The 27,893-nt window shown below is 47.1% G+C and overlaps 1 protein-coding gene across 1 annotated transcript in view; it reads right to left on the reverse strand.

The window, feature by feature from the left end:
- Positions 1-275: 275 nt before the first annotated feature.
- The window catches only part of LOC129328010 (zinc finger protein 665-like), a gene marked incomplete at its 3' end in the record, with an annotated part of 32,787 nt that continues 5,169 nt past the window's right edge, over positions 276-27,893 (reverse strand). Inside the window, exons 5-8 of the mRNA XM_054976753.1 lie at positions 25,129-26,214; positions 4,650-4,662; positions 953-1,731; positions 276-784 (exon numbers count right to left, since the gene is read on the reverse strand). Of these exons, the coding sequence (XP_054832728.1) occupies positions 276-784; positions 953-1,731; positions 4,650-4,662; positions 25,129-26,214 (2,387 nt within the window). The remainder of the gene's footprint in view (positions 785-952; positions 1,732-4,649; positions 4,663-25,128; positions 26,215-27,893) is intronic.

Below are 27,893 nucleotides of genomic sequence, written 5' to 3' on the forward strand. Positions count from 1 at the left end.
CACACTCCAGGCATTTATGTGGCTTCTCCTCTGTGTGAATTCTTCTATGGGAAGTAAGGCTATCACTTCGACTGAAGCTTTTTCCACACTCCAGGCACTTGTATGGTTTCTCACCTATGTGGATTCTTCTATGGGAATTAAGGTTTCCACTCTGACGGAAGCTTTTTCCACACTCCAGGCATTTATATGGTTTCTCCCGTGTGAATCTTTTGGTGGGAAGAAAGGTGTCCACTCTCACTGAAGCTTTTCCCACACTCTAGGCATTTGTATGGTTTCTCTCCTGTGTGACTTCTTTGATGGGAAGTAAGCTTATCACTTCGACTGAAACTTTTCCCACACTCCAGGCATTTGTATGGTTTCTCACCTATGTGGATTCTTCTATGGGAATTAAGGTTTCCACTCTGACGGAAGCTTTTCCCACACTCCAGGCATTTATATGGTTTCTCCCCTGTGTGAATCTTTTGGTGGGAAGAAAGGTGTCCACTCTCACTGAAGCTTTTCCCACACTCTAGGCATTTGTATGGTTTCTCTCCTGTGTGACTTCTTTGATGGGAAGTAAGGCTATCACTTCGACTGAAACTTTTCCCACACTCCAGGCATTTATATGATTTCTCACCTGTATGGATTCTTCGATGGGAATTAAGGTTTCCACTCTGACTGAAGCTTTTTCCACACTCCAGGCATTTATATGGTTTCTCACCGATGTGGATTCTTCTATGGGAATTAAGATTTCCTCTCTGACTGAAGCTTTTGCCACACTCCAGGCATTTATATGGTTTCTGCCCTGTGTGAATCTTTTCGTGGGAAGAAAGGTGCCCACTCTCACTGAAGCTTTTCCCACACTCTAGGCATTTGTATGGTTTATCCCCTGTGTGACTTCTTTGATGGGAAGTAAGGCTATCACTTCGACTGAAACTTTTCCCACACTCCAGGCATTTATATGATTTCTCACCTGTATGGATTCTTCGATGGGAATTAAGGTTTCCACTCTGACTGAAGCTTTTTCCACACTCCAGGCATTTATATGGTTTCTCACCGATGTGGATTCTTCTATGGGAATTAAGATTTCCTCTATGACTGAAGCTTTTGCCACACTCCAGGCATTTATATGGTTTCTCCCCTGTGTGAATCTTTTGGTGGGAAGAAAGTTGTCCACTCTCACTGAAGCTTTTCCCACACTCTAGGCATTTGTATGGTTTCTCTCCTGTGTGACTTCTTTGATGGGAAGTAAGCTTATCACTTCGACTGAAACTTTTCCCACACTCCAGGCATTTGTATGGTTTCTCACCTATGTGGATTCTTCTATGGGAATTAAGGTTTCCACTCTGACGGAAGGTTTTCCCACACTCCAGGCATTTATATGGTTTCTCCCCTGTGTGACTTCTTTGATGGGAAGTAAGCTTATCACTTCGACTGAAACTTTTCCCACACTCTAGGCATTTGTATGGTTTCTCCCCTGTGTGACTTCTTTGATGCGAAGTAAGCTTATCATTTCGACTGAAACTTTTCCCACAATCTAGGCATTTATGTGGCTTCTCCTCTGTGTGAATTCTTCTATGGGAATTAAGGTTTCCATTCTGACTGAAGCTTTTTCCACACTCCAGGCATTTATATGGTTTCTCACCTATGTGGATTCTTCTATGGGAATTAAGATTTCCTCTCTGACTGAAGCTTTTGCCACACTCCAGGCATTTGTAAGGTTTCTCCCCTGTGTGAATCTTTTGATGGGCAGTACGTTTTCCACTTTTCCCACTCTCCAGGAACTGATAGATTTCCTTTTTGCTATGTATCCTCCATTGAGTAATAGTATCTGATGTGCAAGAAAAATTTTCCTTGGTTGCAGTGAGCTCATTCCTATTCTCTCCTTTGTATATTTTTTCTAGTATAGAGTCACCCCCCTCTAAAAGATGGGAAGTATCTCTCTCTATATAATGATCTCTTCCCTCCTCCTTTCTCAGGGCATGATTATATTCAGCCTTGTCTTTCACATCTGAATACTGATCCTCCTTCTCCATCACTGGACACTTTTTTCTTTCATTCGGTGACTCCCACATGCTTCCTGCTGAAGGAGAAACCTGTTGTGATGTGAGGGTTATGAATGCTGAAGTATAACATTCCATCCATTTACAGCTATTTCTCCCCCTCAACTTCTTATTTCCTTCTAAATTCCAAGCGGAGTAAGTTGACAGGTGTAGCCATTTGGTAATGAACATAGTTCAAGAAGACAAGAGAGAAAGCATGTGGAATGGAGCTCCTCCATCTTAAATTGAACCAGAATTTTTGGTTTTGCCACGTTGAATTTCTAGTGGGGACTGATGGGAGAAATTGGGGGGATCAGAAGGGCACCCTTTAAAAGAGGGACAGCCATTCACACACATGGGAGAAGTCTGAAGAGAGGTGGCCAGACAGACAGAGAAAAGGGCAACCCAATGTTAACAAGAAACCTGAGTTAATTCTGCTACAGAGGAAGGTTTTCAAAGGAAAAGGGTATGATTGTATTTATTTTTCATTTTATTATTTATCTTTTCATATTCAGTGTGCTCAGATGTCCTGATGGGTGGCCAAGCAGAGAAGAGTGGCTGGGCAGAACTTGGGCGGCGGGGAGAGCTGCCCGCTGCCCCTCCACCACTCTGGCACCCTAGACAATGGCCGAGGGCCACCTAGTGGAGAGTCTTGTCCTCTGACAGACTGCATGGTACTGGCTGATCCATAGCACGTAGCAATTTAGATGGAGAGCAGCATTTCCCTGGGACAGCCCCTACACCGGCTGATTCTTCCCCCTAAGTGTGATTGCCCACTGACAGACTGCAATTCTGTGAGCTGGCTGGGGGCCTTAAAGTGCCAACCCCAGGTGTCTAAGGAAGGAGCGGGAAAAGGGCAGAAAGGGAAGAACTCCTCGTTGTGGTCTAGTAACAGTAGATACCACAGAGTAAATCCCTTATTCCCTGTGGGAAGAATAACGGACAGTGTGGTTGTTTTGACATTCCTGGCAGAAGCACTCAGAAAAAACCGAATGAACCGAGTCAAGTGCTGTTCACAAGGCAAGAGTACTATTGAAAGCGAAGTGAAAACCATTAAGGAAGTAGCGGGGGGGGGGGGCAGAGAAGTCTGCTCTGGAAAGTGCGTCACTTCTGAAGGCTACGAAAAAAGAGCTGAAGGTGGTCGAGAACCAGCTGATCGGGCTACAGGTGGAACGAACGCAGAGAACTTTGCGTCTCCAAAACGTGAAAGAGGAGGAAAATGAGGATCTGTGGGATCTGGTCTCGGAACTATTGGCGATACCCGCGAGGACAACCAAAGAAGAGGTTAAAAGCGCCATTTTGGAGGTCCGTCGGGCTTCTTCCAAATATGCAACAAAGCGACAGCTGCCTCGCGAGATCATTATTGACTTTTCATTTAAAAAGATTCGGGACACTATCCTATATAACTCATACAATGCGGATTTGGACTTTACGGGTCTTAAAGTTAAGATTTTGAAGGACATTCCATTTCTAGTCCGGAAAAGACGTTTTAAGTATAAAAAGTTCGCAGCTCTTCTGACGGACCATGGAATAAAGTATAAATGGTTACTTCCGGAAGGAATATGGTTTAGACATAAAGATCAAGACCATAAGATATTATCAGAAGATCAACTAAAGGATTTTGAGGATAAAAACCCGGAATTCCGCTGCACCAAGAACGAAGAAAAGGAGAAGCCGGAGGGGGGGGAGGAGGAGAACACTGCAGCTGCAGTTGCACAGAGAGAATTGCGTCCGGGACCAAGAAGGGGGAGGAAAGTTTAATTAGAATTTGAAATGTGTATTTTGTATGATTAACCACCCCATCATCATTTTATTGAGCTATCTATTTCCATTATGGCAGTATGAAGGGAAAACATTGAAGTGTAGTGTTGAATGTAGTTTATCCTTCCCTTTATGTCCCATTTTCCCCGCCCCTTCCCTTTCTCTTCATCCTTTCCCTTCCCTTGTGATAGTCCTGTGTAGTGTTATTGTAGTGTTTTGTAGTATGCTGAAAAATAAAAAATTCATTAAAAAAAAAAACACACAAGGCAAGAGTACTGAGCTTTGGTGCCTGGAAACACGTTTCAAAGTCTAGGCTGAGAGTCTTGTCCTGTGACAGACTACATGGTATGGACTGATCCGTAGCATTTGGCAAAATAGATGAAGAAGAGCATTTCCCTGGGACAGTGCTTGGCAGAAAGACAATGGAGAAATCGCAGTGTGGCCTGATTGCTGAAAAAATGGTTAAAACCTTGGGCATTTTTTGCCCTGGGATTCATAGGAAGGAGACACAGTGGCTGTAAGAAGGGGCAGCCCTTCTTGGGAGGGGTGGAGACTGATCTAGGTGCAGCCATGATTTGAGAAGGCCATCAAATGCAAGCATCCCACAGAACAGAGATACACCAGCACCTGACTGGGCGAGGCATAACTGGCAGTGGGAAGAAGATAACTGGGACGATTTTAATCTGAACAAGGAACCTGGAGGCAGTAAATTACTTTCGCCTCTCACTTTAACATCACAGGGTTATGTTTAGTGTGGGGAGATGAGATAACTTTTTACATGTTTGGTCTTCCTACACTCAGATGTTGTAGTCTCACGATGTTCAGTTGGCAGCTTTTGGTGTGTCCACTGCATGCTACACTCTGCATGATAAATTGCTCTCTGTTTTCCAAAATGGGTGTCTCCCTAGCTCTGTGCTGGCTCATTTGAAGCAGTGAGCAGATGACAAAACTCTGAGAAACCAGGAAGCGGACTGAGCGGGGGAAAGCTAGAAAGAGGTGAGCTCCTTGCCGAGGTCTAGCAACCTGAGACCGAAGCCAGTAACAGAAATCCTGCTTTCCCAGGGGGAAACACAAGAGTCATCAAGTCCGCCCCCCTACACAACGCAGGAAATTCTCACTTATTCCCCCACCCCATCACCTCCCTCGGTGACTGGTATCAACCTCATGCAAACAAAAGACCATAAAGGCCTTGGAGCAAGGAAATGTTTTTTCGTACTTTGTAAAGTGCACAGTGAGGAGCCTACTGAAACTCAAATTTTATTACGGTTGTTGTTTAAAAAGCTGCCTTCCTTGGTTACTGTTGACTTGGCTAAAGTACAAAAAATGTATAGACCAGAAGAAACCACTTTGGATTATACCAGCCGAGGTGATCACCCCAAACTTAGAATATGAAGGAAAAGAATGGCTTACCCTCAAAGACTTAACAGAAGTAACAGATAATGAGTTGAAGCTTAGACCAAATGAGGAGTTGCCATTCAAATATGGTTGGTTGCAATGTAGACAAATCAAAGACTTGTTTGATTCAGACCAAAGAAAAACAGGCTTCAGAACCAAGAATTCAGAGCTAGAAGAATTACTGTTGGGAGAGAATGGTAAAATAATTTCTAAAATGTACAAATTGTTATTGAGGTGGTTTACAGAAGATGAAACAGTCAAGGTGCAAATGGTAAAGTGTAATAATGAAATAACGATGGAAGCATGGGAACAATTGTGGTAAAATACTTTACAAATATCAACATGTACCAGTATTAGAGAGAATGACTATAAAATGTTATATAGATGGTCCTTAACACCGAAAAAATTAGCCATAGCCAACAAACAGCTATCTAATAAGTGTTGGAAATGTAAGGAGCATGAAGGTTCTCTATTTCATATGTGGTGGACTTGTCGTAAGGCTAGAGACTTTTGGACCAAAATATGTACTGAGATGTCTTTGATACTTCGTTATAATCTTGCAAAAAATCCAGAAATGTTGTTATTATCATTGCATTTGGAAGATGTTAATAGAAATGATAAGATATTGTTATATTATATGATATCAGCAGCGAGAATAATATATGCTCAGTACTGGAAGAGAGAAGAAATACCTGAAATTGAAGAATGGACAAGGAAATTGTTGTACATGGCTGAAATGGACAAACTAACAAGAAATTTGAAGGAGCAAGATCCAGAAGCATTTTTGGAAGATTGGAAAAAGTTGAAAAAATACATGGAAAAGAAATCGGGTGTTAAGGGACAATTATGGACTTTCGAGGGTTTTTAAAGAAATTAAGTAAGATAAGATATAATTAAGATCTTTACTACTAATAAGAAAAGAACAACTTTAGTATAGAAATAAGGTATTATTCATAACGGGGGTTGGATGGCTGTTGGAAGGCATTATTGAAAAGGGGGAGGGAAGGGGTGGGGAAATATACACAGGGGAACTGAAATGGAATGTATTTGTATTTGAATTTGATTATATATTGACCCATTCAATAAAAACCTGTTTTAAAAAAAAGAAACTGCCTTCCTTGGCTGCCCTGAAAGGGCTATGAAGAGAACCCACTGATATCCCAAAAATGTTCCTTCTAGTTTACAAAGCAACACTTTAACTTACAATCTAATACAATACTGAGATTCTCCACCAGAAGAGAGTCTTTCTTAGAAGGAGCCGTTTCTGCCTGTGAATAAAGGGGGGAAAGGGCAGCCTTACCCAGAGAGGCCACAGCCTGACGATTGGCCTCCGTGACTTCCCTGTGAAGGCGTCTTTGGTCCGGACCCAGCAGAGCCCATTCCTCCTCCGTGAAATGCACGGACACCTCCTCGAAGGTCACCGGAGCCTGAAGAGAGAAGAGAAAGGAGTGAGCAGCACAGACCCAGGGAGGGAGGGGTGGGGGTACAGGGAGACCCCCCCAGATTCATGCTTTGCAGTCCCCCACTTACCCGATCTGGCCACACGCAAACCGCCTTCTGTCTTCCGCAAGGAGATGGCAAAGAACAGATCACTTCTGTCAAGGCCCCGCCTGGAAGGAGAAAAAGGTAACGGGAAGACATTCTAAACTTTCCACGTCTTTAGCATTTCTGTTCCTTACGTGGAGAGAAAATGATTCCACTCTTGGTTCAGTTATCACATACAAAAATTATGGCCCATTTCTCCAATGATGCTAAATTGACAGAATTAAGAAGGAAGAACTCTAAAATGCAAGGGACAGGCAGTTCTAAATAGGGGTGTGCAATAAAAAATATTCTGGTTTCCCGCTTCAGAATTTCCCAAGTGGGAAAAAGAGTTGGAAATAAGCAATTTCCAAACTGGAAAGCCGCTTCCGAAATCGTTGATTGACTCACTTCTATCTGCTCTGTAATCCGATTTAACCTGAATCGGAAACCTGAATCGCACACCCTTAGTTCTAAAAAAGTACAAGAGGGCAGCAACTCGACACAGCAAGCCATTTTGTCAGAACCAACCTCATACAAGCCAGGGGGTGGGAGATGGTCTACAACATTAGGCGAGTCAGTGGATAACCAGGGAGAGGGGGTTTATAATCCCCCCTCAAAAGGACCTCGCCTATGCCCTAAACTCAGCCCTATGCCTGGCAGAACATCTTTGTCTTACGGGTCTGTTGGAAGGAGAATAAATCCCTTTGGGTCCTAGTTTCCACAGACAGAGAGTTCCACCAAGTAGGTGCCATAACAGAAGAGACCCTGGCCCTGGATGAAGCCAGGCGAACATCCTTGGAGCCAGGGACCACCAGCACTTGTTTACTGGTTGACCCTCTGAGGAATGTATGGTGAGAAGCAGTCCCGCAGATATACCGGTGCCACCCTCTCCCACTCAGGCCCAGTCAACCAGGCACACCCTCTCAGATTTAATTAGCCAGGAAGGGCAAGGGACTTAGAAGCAGGAGGTAGGCCTCAAACCTCCATGGATCCTATCCACACCCTCAAACAACTGGACGAGTCGGCCCCCTGCCACATCTGAACCTGTCACTGCTCATCCAGAGTCCACGTTGGAAGGGATGCAGAAGAAAACGGGCACAGATGGGCCACCAGGCAGTCGACTGCCTCCTTCAGGCCACATCCCAACAGCCCTTTGACCTCCCAGAACAGCTCCACTGGTCTCCACTTTTAATCCAATGGGGGATTAACAGAGTTGTTTGCCGCCATCACAGCCAGAGAGTAGGCTTCAGAGAGAACTTCTACCATCTCCCTTCTCTGGTGATTGTCCAGAACCCCTCAGTAAATCCAGTGGTTGCCTAGGGGTGCCTAGGTGGGATGGTGTTGATCCCCCGGGTCATTTCCTCATTCTGGAGGTCAACCAGGGTATGGTCAGTTGACCTTACCAGCAGGAAAATCCCCCTGGGCCATCTGAAAACCAGTTGGATCCATTCAGCTACAGGGCCCGATTACCTTAATTGATTTCCTGCCCCTGCAAAGTCTGGGTGTCCTTGTAAGCCTAAGGCCCAGCCAGTGCTGATCTGCCAATGAGAGGGGGGCTGTCTTCAGCCCCCCACCTTCAGATCACCTTCCTCCTGCCCAGAGCAAGACACCAGATCCAGAGTCTGCCCTGTGCAGGACGTGGGGCCTCCTATTACCCGAGACAGGACTGTGGTTGTCATGGAAACCAAGAAACCTTGAAGTGCAACCAATGGGGGGCCCTCGGCCGGGAGGCCGAAGTCCCCCACAGCAACCAGCCTCAGTTACGCTGGAAGATCTCCTCAAGTCTTATAATTTTATTGCCCTTCTCCTTGGCCCAATTTTTAACATTATTTGCATTAATTGTCAGTTTTTGAGTGTGGAGGCAGCTTTGTTCTCAACACCTCTCCTGCTGGCACCAGAGGGGAGGTGAACCAGAGATGCTTTAATCCTGTTCTCTCCCATGCATAGAGAGGATTATCACAACATTGTCATGATTAAATTACAAATCTCTACAGTTTTTCTTTAACTGCAACCATAAACCCATTTGCATTTTTACAAAGTCGTTCCGCAGCTGGTTAACCATGTTGCACTCACAAGTGTGTAATATAACTGGAGATGGGGAACGACCTAAATCACTGCTCTTTCAATTATTTCACACTGATCTTAAATTGATTCTAGGCTTTTACTTCCCCAAAAGGACACTTCTATACTGAGAAGTTAGAGCGAGCATCTTTCCCACGTTTGCCCAGGGAAGGGGGCATGAAAGCAGCCCACCTACCCTCAAGGTGGACAACCAGTGGGAACAAAGACCCCTCTGATCTTACCGGGAAAAGCTGCTCTGTTGTCATGCTCCTGTGTGATCTTTTCCTGCACCTGAAACAGAAACGGGGGTCCCAAAAAGGGGAGACTGTTGAGAAAAGGAACAGGAAAAAGTCGGGGGGGGGGTTCTAAAAATATTGGGGCAGATTGAGGGCATCCTTGATCATGTCTCGTACCCCACGTATTATCCAGATGGATCCTCCCTCTCACCTGCTGGTCCCGATTCTTGGCACCTGCCTGGCTCAGGAGGAAGCCTTCTGCCAGGGCCACTGCCTGGGAACTGGTCTCCGGACCGCATTCCCTGACCCAGCTCTCCATCTCCGGGGGCAGGACGGCCAGGAGTTGCTCCAAGACCAACAGGTCCAGGATCTCCTTCTTGCTGTGGCCTTCTGGCTTCAGCCACTGCTGGCAAAGATGGTGGAGGCAGCTGCAGACCTCTCGGAGCCCTTCGGCCTCCTGGTAGCGGAAGTGCCTGAATTGCTGGCGCTGCACATCTGAAGGGAGAAAATCCTCTCCCAGGCCCTTCTGCACTCTTCCTTCCCACAGTTCTCTTCTGCTCCCAGCCTCGGGGACGCCGGAGCCTCTTCTTCCTTCTGGGCAAACTGATTCTGGCTCTCTCCTCATCCTCCCTTCCTCTCCAGCCAGCCTCCACCTGGTCTGGACAATCATCTTCCTCCTCTGCCGGATTCTTCTGGAAAGGCAAGTGCCGGATCGAGAACCTCCTGCAAAGAGAGGGCATTTCCTGGAAATACATACATGGACACCTGCATCTAAAGAGGTGACCTTTGACTCAAGATAGCACAGGGAATACCCCGGAATCAAAAATGTTCATAAAGAAGAAGCCAGACAAGGTGAAGAGGAGCTTCGTCTTAGCAAGCAGAAAGGCTCTACTCGGCTCAATAAAAGCAAGGCTAAACTAGGAACTAAATGCACCTGGAATCAAGGGTGTTCATTAAGAAGAAGCCAGGCAGAGCATAGGAAGAGGAGCTGTAGGCACAGCAAGCAGAAAGGCTCTACTCGGCTTAATAAAAGCATGGCTAAAATATGAACTAAAGATACCTGCACCATTCTGAAGCCGGGTGTCAAGGGTGGTGTGCGTGTTTGCAAAGTTACAAAAGCAGTTTGATTCTTCATGGAAGCCAGTGGAGCCATGGAGGAGGCAGAGAAGAGGAAAGGGGTCCTGATGTGGAACCTGGAAGGGCCCAACCCACTGATTTATTTTATATTTATCCACTATGAAAGGAAGTGTTATTATCTGTCATTCAATGCTCTATATATTTATACTGCTGAATTTAAGTAATAATCTTTCATTACAAGTTGCTTTTTAAGGCCTTTCGGTCAGGTTCTTTGACATAAAGGAAAGCATCTTTCAACTTCTGTGACTGATCTGAGAAACGGAAGTCCAAGAAATGACATCTCAGGTCTTGCTGACACTTTAAGAAGGCACCAGGTGGCTGCAGGTGGCCGTGAACCCAAGAGAAAGGGCCGATTTCTAAAAGCCAAAGATCTTACATTAGCAAAAGCAGAACAAAGTGAAGAGGGGAACCCTCCAAAAATCCAAGTTTGCTATTCCAGAACTGCAAGAAAAAACCCAGGAAGGGCCTGTGGGAGCAGGACAGCACTACAGCAACGCCAGGCTTCAGAAAAGGCTTACGGGACTTCCGCTCCCCCAGTGACCCACCATGGCAGCTTCACACATCTGAACAGGGCCTTCTGCTGGGGCCACCCTGAAAAGGAGCCAAATCAACAGCTGCCCACACAAGTGTCTTCTCTGCAGTGGCCCCACCTTGTGCAATGGCCTGCCTGAGGCAGCCAGGAAAGCCCCCTCTCTCTTGGCTTTCCACAAACTATGCAAAACTGAATTATTCAGGAGGGTTTTTTACCCAGATTACAGGATGATGTCCTAAGAAATGGATTAGAGAGATGCTCTGGAAAAGGCTGGGACTATAGTCTATTCTACTGGGTACTGATTAGTAATAGTGATATGCTCCTAATGGGCATTTCCATATTGATTAATATGACTATATGACAAACGATTTAGGTTTTGTTTCAGCAGTCTTCTAGCTTTCTATTCGAACTGATGCTTCCTTTCAAATGTCTGAAATCCCACCCTGTTGTATTATTTACTGAATGCCCCAGCTATTGATCGTATTGGCTCACACTATGCAATCCACCTTGAGCCTCAGTGAGAAAGACAGACTATAAATAACGTCAGGAAAATTAAAATAAGCAGAGGCCGAAAGAGAGGCCTCTTTCCTAAAGTTTGCAGACAGCAGCAGGCTGCAAAGAAAATATGGCGGAAGGGGCCTGCCTTATTCCTGGAAGAACTTAGCTCCATCCCCAAAGAAGAGGAGCTTCCAGAGAGCAGCAGAAAAGCCCCTTGGATCAAGGGAGCCCTCTGGTCAATCAGGCCAAAAGCAGGGAGGCGCTTTGCAGAGGAAAGATGATTGCAGGACTTACCTCTTTTGCAAAAAGTCCTCAGGCTCTGCCTCCCCTCCCCTTGGCCCAACCACACCGCAGCCACACAACAGGGACCCTGGGACAGGAAGTGACTGTCCCAGGTCAGGTGGCCTCCCCACTTCTGGCCTCTCTAGGAATGGAGTCTCCTTCCCTTTAACCTTTAAAACTCTCCAGAAAGCCAAAATGCCCCACTTCCGGCTTCCTCCTGCTAACCCCTATCAGTACCTCCCACGTGTTGGGGCTCAGGTGCATCCATACCTCTGAGAATGCCAAGATCGTTCAATTTCACTGAAATTAAGTTAATTATTGGTTGGGGGCACAAAAGATACTCATATGTATGAAAAACCTGGAATCAGTATTTTTACATAGACTTTGTTAAGATAATAATTCGGAAGAATGAACACAGAAATTTTGGATACCTTAAGAAATCATTTCAAGGAGAGATAACTAGGTATGATTTTTGAAGTTAAAATACTGAGTTAGCCAAGATTGTGTGTCCTTAGCAAGGGGAACACTTAGGAATGGTTGAGAAATGATTCTCAAAGCCTATAAATACGGGAGGGGCAATTGATCAGAACTTGTTTCTAGTTGGGGCTTCTTGGTTGCGATCTGCTCATCTTTTGGGGTAAGGAACTTTTAAGGAGTCGTGTAATTGCTCTTTTTTAAATAATCCATGGAGCAATGGTGGCTGGTGTGATTTTCTGTGGATTTACCGAACACTTAGAATGATGTTGAAATAAAAGCTTAGAATGGAAACAGAGGTTCTCTAATAGGTTTTTTCTTGTGTCCTATACCCCTTAATGATCTTATAGCCATTACTGAGTTGTTCCTCTGGCCATTACTTAAATGATCTGACATAGGAAAGCTTAGGGCTTCTTAAGAGCTGATGTCTGAATCAGGCCTGGCCAGAGGTCTCTGGAAGAGTCTGGTCTAAAATTACCGCCCTATTCCCTCTGTTAGATTACCCTCTTAAACCATTCCATTCGACACCTTCTGTGGGATGAGACATTTGTGGGAGCCTTTCTGAGGCCCTTCCACCGAGCGGGAGCCACAAGAGAGAAGGCCTCTGTCCAGGCAGCTGTTCACCTGAGCCATGAGGCAGAGCATATGGAGAGGGCTGGTCCTGGAGAGAAATGGGGACCCTGGATCTGCCCGTGAAGTTACAGTCCCTGGAGCTGAGCCTGATCACTAATCAACAGAGCCATTCCGGGACTTGTGGTATTATCCGGTCTGCCATTTTATGGCTTCAAGGGCAGATCCATGTGGAGTGCATTAAAGCTGTCTAGCCACATGGTTGTCATACAATAATTCTGTCCTCCATTTTATCTTCACAAGAAACTTGTGAGGTAGATTAGGCTGAGAGTGTATCTGGCCCCCCATCACCCACCAAGCTTCCATGGTAGAGGGGATCTAAACCCTTTATCCGCTACACAACACTGGCTCTCAATAGAATTGTTAAGGTTTATCTCAAATGTGGGTGTTTTTCTAAATAAACTTTCTTCTTGTTCACTTTAAAATTGTGTCTGTCAACTTTATCCCAGCGATTGTTCCAGGCTTGGGTGAGTTTATAGTCATGCCCAGATCCGATCCCATCAAACCAGCTTGACATTTTTCTTTTTGATTTCCCACTGGGTGCAGTGGGGTAGGTGGAAAATGAAAACCGTGGCAGGAGTCGGGAGGAAGAAAATCCTGTGCTTCAGGTGATGCCTGTGAGACACCCCCCCCCCAATATCCATCACAGCTCTTGATTCAATTACTAGAGCCTGGCACCCCTCACAGGTTTCTGTAACTCTGTAGCTTGCAGTGCTAACACCTCCGCTCCATTCTCTATGTGCCAGTCCTTCTAATACTTGACGAAGGCTCTCCTATCACTCTTCAGTTTCTTCTCTTCCCTCCCTCCCTCTGGCAACCATAATAGCAAAACATGCCCCTTCTCTATCTCCGTCCATGCCAGTTTCGCTAGTTATTTTAGACTGCTATCCCTGTCCTGTCCCAAATGGTGGGGATTGAACAGGGCCCAACTTCATTCAGCACTGTGGCTCTGACCCAGATAATGTCCAGGCCTCAAGCTGCTTTATGCTGATTCTGCACATGGGCCTGCCAGGCTCCGCACTGCCTGCCTTCTCCAGGGTCCCCCGCAGGCAAGAGGGGAGATATTGATCGTCTGCCAATATCTGTGATGTTGTGATGTCATCACACTCTGCACCAGATCAATTTCAGCTCCAAAAACAGCAGCGGGAGTTCCCATGGTTAACACAGAAGCACAAACTAGAAAAAGACCGGGGAATACAGTTAGAAATAATGAATAAGCAATCTATATTGTGCAAAGTGCAATATTAATCATAAATATTCCATACAATAAATAAATCCAATAAATATATTCAAAGCTTGCAATGCATACTCCGTTTCCAGTATCCGTCTATCTCATTTCCAAAATTCATGGGCTCTAATGAGCAGTCCAATCAAACACAGTACAGGAGGGCGCATGGATGATAGATAAAGATGACTCTGTGTTAAGTGATCCCCAGTCCAAGTCTGGATAAAGGGTGCCCAGGGGCAGTCTGCCGACGGGATGATGCAAGCAAAGTTCTCCAATTCCCGTTTCGTACGTCTTCTTCCTGGGCAGTATTTCTAGTAGACCGGAATAATACATTTCATAAAGTAATAAATATATATATCAAAAATAGAGAGATACAGAAATACACTTTATATATTATTCAGCATATCTTCAATAATTTCAGCTCCAAGCAGGCTGAAGACTCTTAAATAATCAGCCCCGCCCCAAGTGCAGGAGTTCTCCCGAGTTCAGCGCAATGATGTCACATCCGGTAGAACGGTAAACGCTGCCTCCTGTCTTGCCAGTTGCCAGGTACTCCCCTCCACCGAGTGACTCGCTCGCCCTCCAATCACGTTCTACTCCAGACCTGGCCCCTCCCTTCTTCACCCCATAGAAAGGGAACTCCACAACCAGAATGGTGTTTCTCCACAGGCATGTACAGATTTTTACATCTTTTTTTAAATAAACTTTTATTGGATGGGTCAATATATAAGTATCCAAAAAGAGGGGGGAAGAGGTCCCAGCGATAATTAAAAGTTGGACTGTCGAAGTCTGGTCCCTGTGTTCATTTTGTTCCTTTGGGGTCAATATATAATCAAATTCAAATACAAATACATTCCATTTCAGTTCCCCTGTGCATATTTCCCCTCCCCCTCCCCTCCCCCCTTTTCAATAATGACTTCCAACAGCACTCCAACCCCCCGTTATTTATAATACCTTATTTCTATACTAAAGTTGCTAAGATCAAGTGTAAGATCTTAGTTATATCTTATCTTACTTAATTTCTTTAAAACCCCTCGAAAGACCATAATCGTCCCTTAACATCCCATTTCTTTTCCATGTATTTTTTCAACTTCTTCCAATCTTCCAAAAATGCTTCTGGATCTTGCTCCTTCAAATTTCTGGTTAGTTTGTCCATTTCAGCCATGTACAACAATTTCCTTGTCCATTCTTCAATTTCAGGTATTTCTTCTCTCTTCCAGCATATATTATTCTCGTTGCTGGTATCATATAATATAACAATATCTTATCATTTCTATTGACATCTTCCAAATGCAATGATAATAACATTTCTGGATTTTTTGCAACATTATAACAAAGTATCAAAGACATCTCAGTACATATTTTGGTCCAAAAGTCTCTAGCCTTACGACAAGTCCACCACATATGAAATAGAGACCCTTCATGCTCCTTACATTTCCAACACTTACTAGATAGCTGTTTGATGGCTATGGCTAATTTTTTCCGTGTTAAGGACCATCTATATAACATTTTATAGCCATTCTCTCTAATACTGGTACATGTTGACATTTTTAAAGTATTTTACCACAATTGTTCCCATGCTTCCATCGTTATTTCATTATTACAATTTATAGCCCACGTTACCATTTGCACCTTGACTGTCTCATCTTCTGTAAACCACCTCAATAACAATTTGTACATTTTAGAAATTATTTTACCATTCTCTCCCAACAGTAATTCTTCTAGCTCTGAATTCTTGGATCGTCGTCGTCCTTCTGTGCAGCCCCACATTGGGGACTGCGCAGGCGCAGGCCAGCCGCGGAGAAGATTCTTTTAGCTTCTAGAAATGTGACGGGGACGTTCGGGCCCACCGCGCATGCGCGCCGGTGTTCCCGCCAATTTTGAAGTACAAGTACCCGAACGTCCCCGGCATTCCCTCAGTTCCTTTTTCGCCGCCGTTCGAAAAGGTTCTTTAGCTGTCGCTCGTGTCTTCCGACTTTCTTCTAGCTGTGAGTTGCCGTTTCCTTCTGACTGGGAAACGCCTCCACTATGTCCCATTCCGCTTTATTTAAAAAATGCCAACAGTGTGGCACTAAAATGACCCACTCTGATGGTCATGACCTCTGCCTCATCTGTTTGGGCGAGGGGCACGTCGTGGAGCGCTGTAAGTTTTGCATGGCCTTCACTCCGAAAGCGCGGAACGACCGCAAGGCCAGGCTCCGGGCCTTTCTTTGGGACGCCAACCTTCTACCGCCCAAAGCCTCTGGGTCGTCCGGGAGCAAGCCCAGCTCTGTCGCCCCCTCGCCGGCTCCTCATCACTCGTCGGAACCGCTCGTCTCGGCTCCGACGGAGGCGTCCGCTCCGGACGGTTCGATCGCCTCCGGTTCCGTGAGTGCTCCGTCCAGTCGAAAGGCGAAGAAACGTGCTTCTTCGAAGCCTTCTTCGAAACCTGTGGCCACCGAGGCTTCTTCGGAGCCCCCGCCGAAGAAGGCAAAGGCCAAGTCAAAGGCCAAGCGCCGTGCTCTGTCGCCGGCCCCGGCCTCGTTGGCTGGTTCCTCTCCTGGACCGGCCCCTCCTCCTGAGGACGTCCGGAGTCTCCTCCATACCCCGTCGCCTCCTTACACACCTCCTCCGGTGATTCCCGACGACTGTGAGTCGATCCGTGGATTTTCGGACGCGTTCCAGGAGTTTGAGCGCTCTCTGCCGTGTGCTCCGGTTCCGGCGGAGGTCTCCGTTCCATCGCAGCCAGTCTTCTCGGTTCCAGCGCCGTTTCACCGGTCCGTTCCGTTGCCTGCTGCTCTGCCTCCTTGGCAGCCTGTCCCGGGCCTAGGAAACGTGGCCTCCTGGCAGGATTTTGTGGCTTGGATTCAGCAGTCCGCTCCCTTTCTGCCTGGTCCTTCGGTGCCCCTGGCCACGATTCCGGCGCCCTCCACTCTGCCTCCAGCTCCGCCTGCCACTCAGCCGCGTCGCCATCTTTCGGCACCCCAGCCTTCTACCTCGGTTCCGGCTGACCGCCCGTCGGTTCCGACGCAGACCCCAGCAGCTTTCTCCGACTCCGAGGATGATGAGGGCTTGGCGTCTCCGTCTGAGTACTCGTCGGACGCGGCCTCTGACCCTTCCCCTGATGATGCTGTTGGGGAGCTCCGCTCATCGTCCCCTAATGACGATTACAGGGTGTTTGCAGAGCAGATGGTCCGAATGGCCGCAGCACTGGAGCTCGACGTCGCCTCCACAACCTCCAAGCCCAAGAGTAAGCTGTTGGAGCCGTTGTATTCGGGCTCTCCTGCCTCGGTGGCGTTTCCTCCTGTCGAGGATCTCGTCGACAATGCCCTGGCACTCTGGCAGACCCCTGCTTCTGTACCGCCTACGGCCAAGAAGGTTGAGAAATATTATCGCCTCAAACAGGAAGATTGCCCTTACCTCTTTGCCCATCCGAAGCCCTCTTCCATCGTGGCCGAGGAGGGTCAGGCTCGGTTCCGACGGGGCTCCTCTTCGGCTCCATCGGATCGGGAGGGGAGAAAGCTGGATGGAATTGGTCGGAAGGTGTATTCTTCGGCTTCCCTGGGGTTCCGGATCGCCCATTTCCAAGTAATAATGGGCTCTTACAATCTTTTCTTGTGGAAGCGTCTGTCGTCCTACCTCTCTGACCTCCCCGACGATCGCCGTCACTTGGTCAAGGCTCTCCAGGCTGAGGCTTTCCGTTTGTCGAAGCAACAGATGACGGCTGGCAAGGACGCTGCCGACTCCGCGGCGCGTGCGATGGCTTCCTCAGTGCTCCTGCGTCGGCACGCCTGGCTTCGATCTACTGCCCTGCCCCCCGAGAAGAAGGCCAAGGTCGAGGATTTTCCGTTTGAAGGTCCTCAGCTCTTCTCAGAGAAAACGGATGAGTCCCTTTCTCTTATGAAGAAGAACCAGCAGACGGCCAAGTCGCTCGGGGTTGCGCCTTCGGTTCCGCAGTCGGGTCCGAGATATCGGTACGGCAGGTTCCGGTCCTATCAGTCCCCCTACCAGCAGTTCCACCAGCGCCAAGGACGGTTCCCCTCCGGTCAATCCTATGGCCACCGTTCCTACTCTGGCCAGCAGCGCCACTCTTCGAGACGCTCCGGCCGGTCCAAGGGACGACAGCAGCCTCCTTCGCCCCAGCCCTCGACTTCAGCGCAGAAGCCCACGGTCTTCTGACTAGACCAGGACGCTTCCCAGTTGGTCTCCAAGGACGCTGTTAATGTCCTGTTCTTGGACAGGCTACGGCCTTTCTTGCCCCGTTGGCAACTCATTACTACGGATACCTGGGTCCTCTCTGTTGTGGCCCGTGGTTATAAGTTGTCGTTTACCACTGCACCCCCTCTTTCGCACCCACCCCGTTGTGCTTCTTGTTGTAATGTTGTGTTACAAAATAATGTTTTGGAGTTGGTTGCCAAAGGTGCTGTCCGGGTGGTCAATGTCTCTACTTCCCCTTGGGGGTTTTACTCAAGATACTTTCTTGTGGATAAGAAAGATGGGGGGTCTCGTCCCATTTTGGACCTTCGGGCCCTTAATACCTACTTGAAGGTGGAGAAGTTTAGGATGCTTACCCTGTCCCGGGTGTTGGAACTCTTGGAGTCAGGCGTCTGGATGGCCATTTTGGATCTCAAAGACGCCTACTTCCACATTTCCATCTTTGAGGGCCACAGGAAATATCTCCGTTTTACCTGTGGAGGCGCTGTCTATGACTACACGGCCTTGCCCTTTGGCCTGGCCTCGGCGCCCAGGGTGTTCACTAAATGTATGGCCACCGTGGTGGCACATCTACGGTCTAGTGGCTGTTTTGTTTATCCCTATTTGGATGATTGGCTCCTGGTGGGTCCCTCCTCTGACTCCCTCCGGGCTTCTATCGCCCTCACCTTGTCCGTCCTAGACGGTCTGGGGCTAGTGGTCAATTTGGGGAAGTCGGTCCTGTCCCCTGGTACGAGCATTAGATTCATTGGGGTCCACTTTGACTCTCTGCTGGGCCGGGCTTATCTACCCCCGGACCGCTTGAGCAGGCTGTCCTCCCTGGCCCGCCACTTCGTGCATAACCGGTTCCAAACTGCCCTCCTGGTTCAAACGTTGTTAGGCCTTATGGCCTCCTCCACAGCGGTGGTGTGTTTTGCACGCCTGCGCATGAGGCCTCTACAAAATTGGTTTGTTCGGGTTTTCAACCCCCTCACTATGAGTCAACACCGTGGGTTTTCCGTCCCGAGGGTGATACAGCGGACATTGGTGTGGTGGACTGACCCTGAGAATTTGTCCAAGGGTTGTCCTTTTGGTCCCTTCCTGCCGGAGGTCACCGTCTTCACGGACGCTTCCAATCTAGGCTGGGGAGGGCGTTGTGGACACCTGTCTGCTCAAGGTGTTTGGTCCTCCCTTGAAATGGGCATGCACATTAACCTATTAGAGCTTAGAGCGATCCGTTACTCCCTTGCTTCTTTTGCAGATGTCATTCGGAACAGGAGGGTTCAGGTCCTGTCGGACAATACCACAGCCTGCTATTACCTCAACAAGCAGGGAGGAACGGTCTCGCTCAAGCTCTGCAAGGAGGCGACTGCACTCTGGACTTGGGCCATTGCCAACAACGTCCTGCCCAGGGCCATTCATATTGCGGGGGAGAACAACACAGCAGCAGACACGCTGAGCAGGGTGTTTTTGCCCCAGCACGAGTGGTCCCTCAACACGGTTTATCTCCACAAGGTTTTCCGCACATGGGGCACGCCTTTGGTCGACCTCTTTGCCACAGCCCACAACAGACAAGCCCCGCTGTTTTGCTCCCGGGCCGGGATTGGCCATCGTTCACTGGGGGATGCCTTCCAGATACCCTGGTCTCCAGGGCTCTTTTACGCCTTCCCGCCCTTCCCGCTCCTTCACAAGGTCCTCTCCAGGATCAGGGCCTTCCGAACCCACTGTATCCTGATTGCCCCTCGGTGGCCTCGCCAGGATTGGTTCCCCCTTTTACTTTCCCTGTCACAGGGGCGGTGTCTCCCGCTGCCGCACGCCCCAGACCTGCTACTCAGGGACGGAGTGTGGCATCACGATGTGGCGGTGCTAAATCTGACTGCCTGGCTCCTCTGCGCCCCAGACTAGGCCTCTCTACTAGGGTGCTTAATGTGATTCTGAATGCCCGAAAACCGTCTACCAGGTTGTCCTACCAGAGGAAGTGGTCACGTTTCTCTAGGTGGTTAGCCCCCAAAGGGGTTTCCCCTTTCACTTGCCCGCTGCCTGTCATTCTGGAGTACCTCCTGGACCTGTGCTCCCAGGGCCTGGCGTTCTCCAGTGTTAAGGTGCACATGGCTGCTATCTCTGCCTTCCATGAGCAGATTGATGGGAGGACTGTGTTTGCACATTGGCTGTCCAAACAGTTCCTGAAGGGCCTACTAAGGTCCTTTCCTCCTAGGGCCCATCCTATTCCTCAGTGGAGCCTGACCCTGGTGCTCTCCCGTCTGATGCTCTCCCCTTTTGAGCCCCTGTCTACCTGTCCCTTGCCTCTGCTCACGCAGAAGGTGGCCTTTTTGGTTGCAGTCACTTCCTCCAGGCGGGTTGGGGAGTTGTCTGCTCTAAGGTGTGACCCCCCCTTCCTGCAATTTTTCCCCGGTACGGTCATGCTCCACACTAGTATGCAGTTCCTGCCCAAGGTGGTTTCAAAATTTCACCTGCGTCAAAAGGTGGTCCTTCCTTCCTTTTTTCCTACACCCTCTTCCCCAGAGGAACGTACTCTACACACATTGGATGTGAAACGTGCTTTATTGTTTTATTTACATCGCACCAAGTGTTTCAGGAAGTCTCCTGCCTTGTTTCTATGTTACTCTGGCCCTCGCAAGGGCTCGCCAGCTTCTGCCCAGTCCATTTCTCGCTGGATTGTGTCTGCAATTAAACTTTGTTATCAGCAAGCTGGAGTTCGGTGCCCGTTGTCGATTACTGCTCATTCTACTCGAGCACAAGCTGCCTCTGCTGCCTTCCTGCGAGGAGTGCCACTCCAAGACGTCTGCCAAGCTGCAACGTGGTCTACCGCTGACACTTTCATTAAACATTATTCCATAGACGTGAATGCACGCCGTGAATCCGCTGTTGGCACGGCTGTTCTGCACTCTCTGTTCTCATAGACACTCACACCCGCCCCCATTGGTGAGATGCTAGCTATTCTCCCAATGTGGGGCTGCACAGAAGGACGACGACGATAAACAGGGTTTCTCACCTGTAACTGTTGATCGTCGAGTCTCTTCTGTGCAGACACACATTCCCTCCCACCTGCCCCGCTGTGAGTGCTTGGTTTCTCCATTGTTTCTCAGGCGGCTCAGGTGAACTGAGGGAATGCCGGGGACGTTCGGGTACTTGTACTTCAAAATTGGCGGGAACACCGGCGCGCATGCGCGGTGGGCCCGAACGTCCCCGTCACATTTCTAGAAGCTAAAAGAATCTTCTCCGCGGCTGGCCTGCGCCTGCGCAGTCCCCAATGTGTGTCTGCACAGAAGAGACTCGACGATCAACAGTTACAGGTGAGAAACCCTGTTTTTCTGAAGCCTGTTTTTCTTTGGTCTGAATCAAATAAGTCTTTGATTTGTCTGTATTGCAACCAACCATATTTGAATGGCAACTCCTCATTTGATCTAAGCTTCAACTCATTATCTGTTACTTCTGTTAAGTCTTTGAGGGTAAGCCATTCTTTTCCTTCATATTCTAAGTTTGGGTTGATCACCTTGGCTGGTATAATCCAAAGTGGTTTCTTCTGGCCTATACGTTTTTTGTACTTTAGCCAAGTCAACAGTAAATTTCTTCTCAAATAGTGGTGCTGAAACATTGCGTCCCTTTTATAATAGCCGCACCACATATATGCATGCCATCCGAATAGTTTATTATAACCTTCCAAAGTTAATAATTTATGATTGGTTAAAGACAGATGTAAAATTTTGTACATCTTGTGGGAAATTAGTTAGACTGGAAAAACTCACCCCAGGTTTGCCCTGATAATCAGTCACTCTGTAAGGGAGAAATTGGGATTCTGAGCATAAAACTGTACTAGATGGCTCCCTGATTAATTTTGACAACCAATATGCCTGACGTGACGTTCTTCCATAATCGAGCTTTTCTACGGTTTTCCTCCTATGTGAAGTCTTTAATGGGAAGTAAGCTTATCACTAGATTTCACTCTGGAAATCTAGTTGGTCTCTAAGGTGCCACTGGACTCAGATCCTACAGTCTTCACTCAGAAACAGTGACCATCGGTAGACCCTGTAGCAGAGAGTTGGTGGAACTCTCTGCTACAGGGTCTGGCAATGGTCACTGTTTTATATAGCCTTAAAGGAGGACTAGACAAATTTTAGTGGCCTATAAAGGGCTATTATGGGTAATGGCTAAATTGAACCTCCCTATTCAGAGCCCTTTGCTCCCAGCTGGCAGAAGGGATGGCGACGGGGGACACTGTGACCTCCAGCCTGGGGGCCTTTGGGGGCTCCTGACTGGCTGCTGTGTCAGACAGGGTGCTGCGACCCCCACGGGTCTGATCCGGCAGGGCTCTTCTTAGGTCCTTATGCACCGTCCACTTTAGGACCGGCTCCTTTGGGGCTAGGACTAGTGGTCGTGTAGGTCCCCGCAGGGCATTTCCTGGGAGCAACTGGGAGGGGGTCGTCTCTCCTCACACACATTGTCAGGTATAAATCACACAAAGGCCATTGAATGTCGTTTATGACAGACTCCCTGTATTTCAGGTGGTTTTCATGCCTGAATTTTCCCCCTGTTTACTGGCTTTTCTTTCTTTCTGTTTCAGAATCCACAAACACACACACACATGGGATTCAATTGGCTTCTCAGAACTAGGAAACTGTCGCCAATTCTGGGGTTAGATTTTATTTTCCAGACAATGACCAACCAAATACAACATACATAAACAGAATAGTTCTGAAACTGTATATACACCATCATTACAGGAGGACATCATGCCGAAAGACTTTTTCAGCACCTGGGCCTGCCTCCCTGCGCTTGGGCAACGGAGGTTCACAGCAATTCATGCCAGAACACCCCTCCTCATGGGGGGAAAACTGCAAAGCACAATGAAACATAACACCCACAGGTAACGGCAGGATGCAAAGGTAGTAATTTTTATTGCGGAAGGGTTAAAAGATAGATTAAGAAAGAGGAAGTGAAACCTAACAAGAAAACAACTACGGAGGGCCAAGAATGGCCTACAAAACAGTTTACAAAGTACAAACAGTATAAGAAACATAATAGGCATATTAATAATCCATTACAGTTTTTCACCTACAACACTTCCCTCTTTACTATCAATCAATTTGTGGTCTCATTAATGATTCCCGCCCCCCGTAACTCTTCTTAACATCTCCAAACCTTATTTTTAAGAATCAAAACCACCCTTCATTAATTCATTTTTCTATATATTGTCGAAGGTTTTCACAGCCGGAGGACATTGGTTGTTGTGGATTTTTGGGGCCGTCTGGCCGTGGTCTTGGTATTGTGGTTCCTGACATTTCGCCAGCAGCTGTGACTGGCATCTCCAGAGGTGTAGCACTGAAAGACAGAGATACCTTCGTTTGTACAGAATTCTGGTTGATAATGCTTTCAGCGTCTCTCTTTTCTCCTCCATTATTCATATCTGCAATTTATTTTCTTTAACAGCCCCCTCTATCACATAGGTCAGCTCACCTTCAAATTCATAAAATTCTCCTGCATTTTGTTCTCCAGTAAGGCTCATTTACTACTAAGAGTATCACACATCTTTGGAATCACATGTGAAGCCAATGACAGAACCTGAGGGTCTATTTTCGCAATGAACCTTGAGCTAAACTATCTTAATTTAACTTCTTCGTAACTTGCTAGGATGCTATTTCACTTAAATCCAATAGGGGGCACTGTTAGCTCAAAATTCCATAATCAGAAGTTTTTTTTCAGGAGACTTTCAATTCAAGGCTGTTCTCTGCGATAAAAATATTCCTTTTCTTCAGGCCAAACAAATTAATCTTCCCAGTAAGTATTGGAATACAAAAATGTAAACATGGCAAGAGTGTCATCCAATGTCTGTTCAAAACTCTTTTTTCCTAATATTGATATAAGCACAGCACCTGCAGATAGTCTTGTTTTTCAAGAGGAAACAAACATACTAAAGTTAGAACAGAGAGAGTTTCTCACAGCAAACTGGGTTGTTACTTCTTCTTCTGTGTTGTAAGTTAAAAGTTGCAAGAAAAGTACAATCCAGAAAGAGTAGAAAGTTAAGATGAGGCACGAGTGGTTACTGTATAGGTATTGGCTCTCCAGCCAAATTAAACAACTGCATTGTCTCTCCCTGAAAAAAGGGAGTTTAAGGAAGCCATTGGGCTCTTCCCGGAAGTCCTGAAACAGATTTGTTTTCAGTGCACAGCCCTAATAATTACAATTCATTTCATTACAGAACATGCACTTTGCTCCAGGAGAAGTGGTCTCTGTGGTATGGAGGTATAACTCCAGGAGTGCTCCAGGCCCCACACGGAAGATGGTTTCCCGTAGGTGACTCATCTGTGGGGCATACCAGATGGTCGCTGACATCACAGCACTCTGATTGGCCTGTTCAATCACTGGGTCTTTCTGCCCTGTCATCTAGGTCTCCAATGGGAAGGGGGCTGCAGAGAATGCGTTAATGGATGGGAGTTGGCTCTACCCGTTTCAGGCACTCAGAGGGATGTCATTGGGCATCACTCTGTGACTGGTGGGTCTTGTCCAGCTTGCTAGAGACTCCAGCACAGGCACTCGGCAATCCGGTCCGTGTAGGGTTTCCCCACTACTGCTGAACGCCCACATGCAGCCACTGATGTGATCTAGGATTTGGCTGTCAGTTCTGAAAGCCTTCATGTAATTATACTGAATAATGGAACACGGTATTACAGTCTTTTATTTCACTGTTTGCTAATTTTGACAGCCAATATGCCTGATGTAAGTCTCCTGTGTGAATCTTTTGGTGGGAAGAAAGGTGTCCACTCTCACTGAAGCTTTTCCCACACTCTAGGCATTTGTATGGTTTCTCCCCTGTGTGACTTCTTTGATGGGAAGTAAGCTTATCATTTCGACTGAAACTTTTCCCACACTCCAGGCATTTGTATGGTTTCTCACCTATGTGGATTCTTCTATGGGAATTAAGGTTTCCACTCCGACGGAAGCTTTTCCCACACTCCAGGCACCCTGTGTGAATCTTTTGGTGGCAAGAAAGGTGTCCACTCTCACTGAAGCTTTTCCCACACTCTAGGCATGGTTTCTCCCCAGTGTGAATTCTTCTATGGGAAGTAAGTCTATTACTTCGACTGAAACTTTTTCCACAATCCAGGCATTTATGTGGCTTCTCCTCTGTGTGAATTCTTCTATGGGAAGTAAGGCTATCACTTCGACTGAAGCTTTTTCCACACTCCAGGCATTTATATGGTTTCTCACCGATGTGGATTCTTCTATGGGAATTAAGATTTCCTCTCCAACTGAAGCTTTTTCCACACTCCAGGCATTTATATGGTTTCTCCCCTGTGTGAATCTTTTGGTGGGAAGAAAGGTGTCCACTCTCACTGAAGCTTTTCCCACACTCTAGGCATTTGTATGGTTTCTCCCCTGTGTGACTTCTTTGATGGGAAGTAAGCTTATCATTTCGACTGAAACTTTTCCCACACTCTAGGCATTTGTATGGTTTCTCACCGATGTGGATTCTTCTATGGGAATTAAGGTTTCCACTCCGACAGAAACTTTTCCCACACTCCAGGCATTTATATGGTTTCTCCCCTGTGTGAATCTTTTGGTGGGAAGAAAGGTGTCCACTCTCACTGAAGCTTTTCCCACACTCTAGGCATTTGTATGGTTTCTCCCCTGTGTGAGTTCTTTGATGGGAAGTAAGCTTATCACTTCGACTGAAACTTTTCCCACACTCTAGGCATTTGTATGGTTTCTCCCCAGTGTGAATGCTTCTATAGGAAGTAAGCCTATTACTTTGACTGAAACTTTTCCCACAATATAGGCATTTATGTGGCTTCTCCTCTATGTGAATTCTTCTATGGGAAGTAAGGGTATTACTTCGACTGAAACTTTTCCCACACTCCAGGCATTTATATGATTTCTCACCTGTATGGATTCTTCGATGGGAATTAAGGTTTCCACTCTGACTGAAGCTTTTTCCACACTCCAGGCATTTATATGGTTTCTCACCGATGTGGATTCTTCTATGGGAATTAAGATTTCCTCTCCGACTGAAGCTTTTGCCACACTCCAGGCATTTATATGGTTTCTCACCGATGTGGATTCTTCGATGGGAATTAAGGTTTCCACTCTGACTGAAGCTTTTCCCACACTCCAGGCATTTGTAAGGTTTCTCCCCTGTGTGAATCTTTTGATGGACTGTACGTTTTCCACTGTGACTCAAGCTTTTCCCACTCTCCAGGAACTGATATATTTTCTTTTTGCTATGTATCCTCCATTGAGTAATAGTATCTGATGTGCAAGAAAAATTTTCCTTGGTTGCAGTGAGCTCATTCCTATTCTCTCCTTTGTATATTTTTTCCAGTATAGAATCACCCGCCTCTAAAAGATGGGAAGTATCTCTCTCTCTATAATGATCTCTTCCCTCCTCCTTTCTCAGGGCATGACTATATTCAGCCTTGTCTTTCACATCTGAATACCGATCCTCCTTCTCCATCACTGGACACTTTTTTCTTTCATTCGGTGACTCCCACATGCTTCCTGCTGAAAGAGAAACCTGTTGTGATGTGAGGGTTATGAATGCTGAAGTATAAAATTCCATCCATCTACAGCTATTTATCCCCCTCAACTTCTTATTTCCTTCTAAATTCCAAGCGGAGTAAGTTGACAGGTGTAGCCATTTGGTAATGAACATAGTTCAAGAAGACAAGAGAGAAAGCATGTGGAATGGAGCTCCTCCATCTTAAATTGAACCAGAATTTTTGGTTTTGCCACGTTGAATTTCTAGTGGGGACTGATGGGAGAACTTGGGGGGATCAGAAGGGCACCCTTTAAAAGAGGGACAGCCATTCACACACATGGGAGAAGTATGAAGAGAGGTGGCCAGACAGACGGAGAAAAGGGCAATCCAATGTTAACAAGAAACCTGAGTTAATTCTGCTACAGAGGAAGGTTTTCAAAGGAAAGGGGTATGATTGTATTTATTTTTCATTTTATTATTTATCTTTTCATTTTCAGTGTGCTCAGATGTCCTGATGGGTGGCCAAGCAGAGAAGAGTGGCTGGGCAGAACTTGGGCGGCGGGGAGAGCTGCCCGCTGCCCCTCCACCACTCTGGCACCCTAGACAATGGCCGAGGGCCACCTAGTGGAGAGTCTTGTCCTCTGACAGACTGCATGGTACTGGCTGATCCATAGCACGTAGCAATTTAGATGGAGAGCAGCATTTCCCTGGGACAGCCCCTACACCGGCTGATTCTTCCCCCTAAGTGTGATTGCCCACTGACAGACTGCAATTCTCATGTGAGCTGGCTGGGGGCCTTAAAGTGCCAACCCCAGGTGTCTAAGGAAGGAGAGGGAAAAGGGCAGAAAGGGAAGAACTCCTCGTTGTGGTCTAGTAACAGTAGATACCACAGAGTAAATCCCTTATTCCCTGTGGGAAGAATAACGGACAGTGTGGTTGTTTTGACATTCCTGGCAGAAGCACTCAGAAAAAACCGAACGAACCGAGTCAAGTGCTGTTCACAAGGCAAGAGTACTGAGCTTTGGTGCCTGGAAACACGTTTCAAAGTCTAGGCTGAGAGTCTTGTCCTGTGACAGACTACATGGTATGGACTGATCCGTAGCATTTGGCAAAATAGATGAAGAAGAGCATTTCCCTGGGACAGTGCTTGGCAGAAAGACAATGGAGAAATCGCAGTGTGGCCTGATTGCTGAAAAAATGGTTAAAACCTTGGGCATTTTTTGCCCTGGGATTCACAGGAAGGAGACACAGTGGCTGTAAGAAGGGGCAGCCCTTCTTGGGAGGGGTGGAGGCTGATCTGGGTGCAGCCATGATTTGAGAAGGCCATCAAATGCAAGCATCCCACAGAACAGAGATACACCAGCACCTGACTGGGCGAGGCATAACTGGCAGTGGGAGGAAGATAACTGGGACGATTTTAATCTGAACAAGGAACCTGGAGGCAGTAAAT

Source organism: Eublepharis macularius, chromosome 4, assembly GCF_028583425.1.
Source record: "Eublepharis macularius isolate TG4126 chromosome 4, MPM_Emac_v1.0, whole genome shotgun sequence".
NCBI classification, from domain to species: Eukaryota; Metazoa; Chordata; class Lepidosauria; order Squamata; family Eublepharidae; genus Eublepharis; species Eublepharis macularius.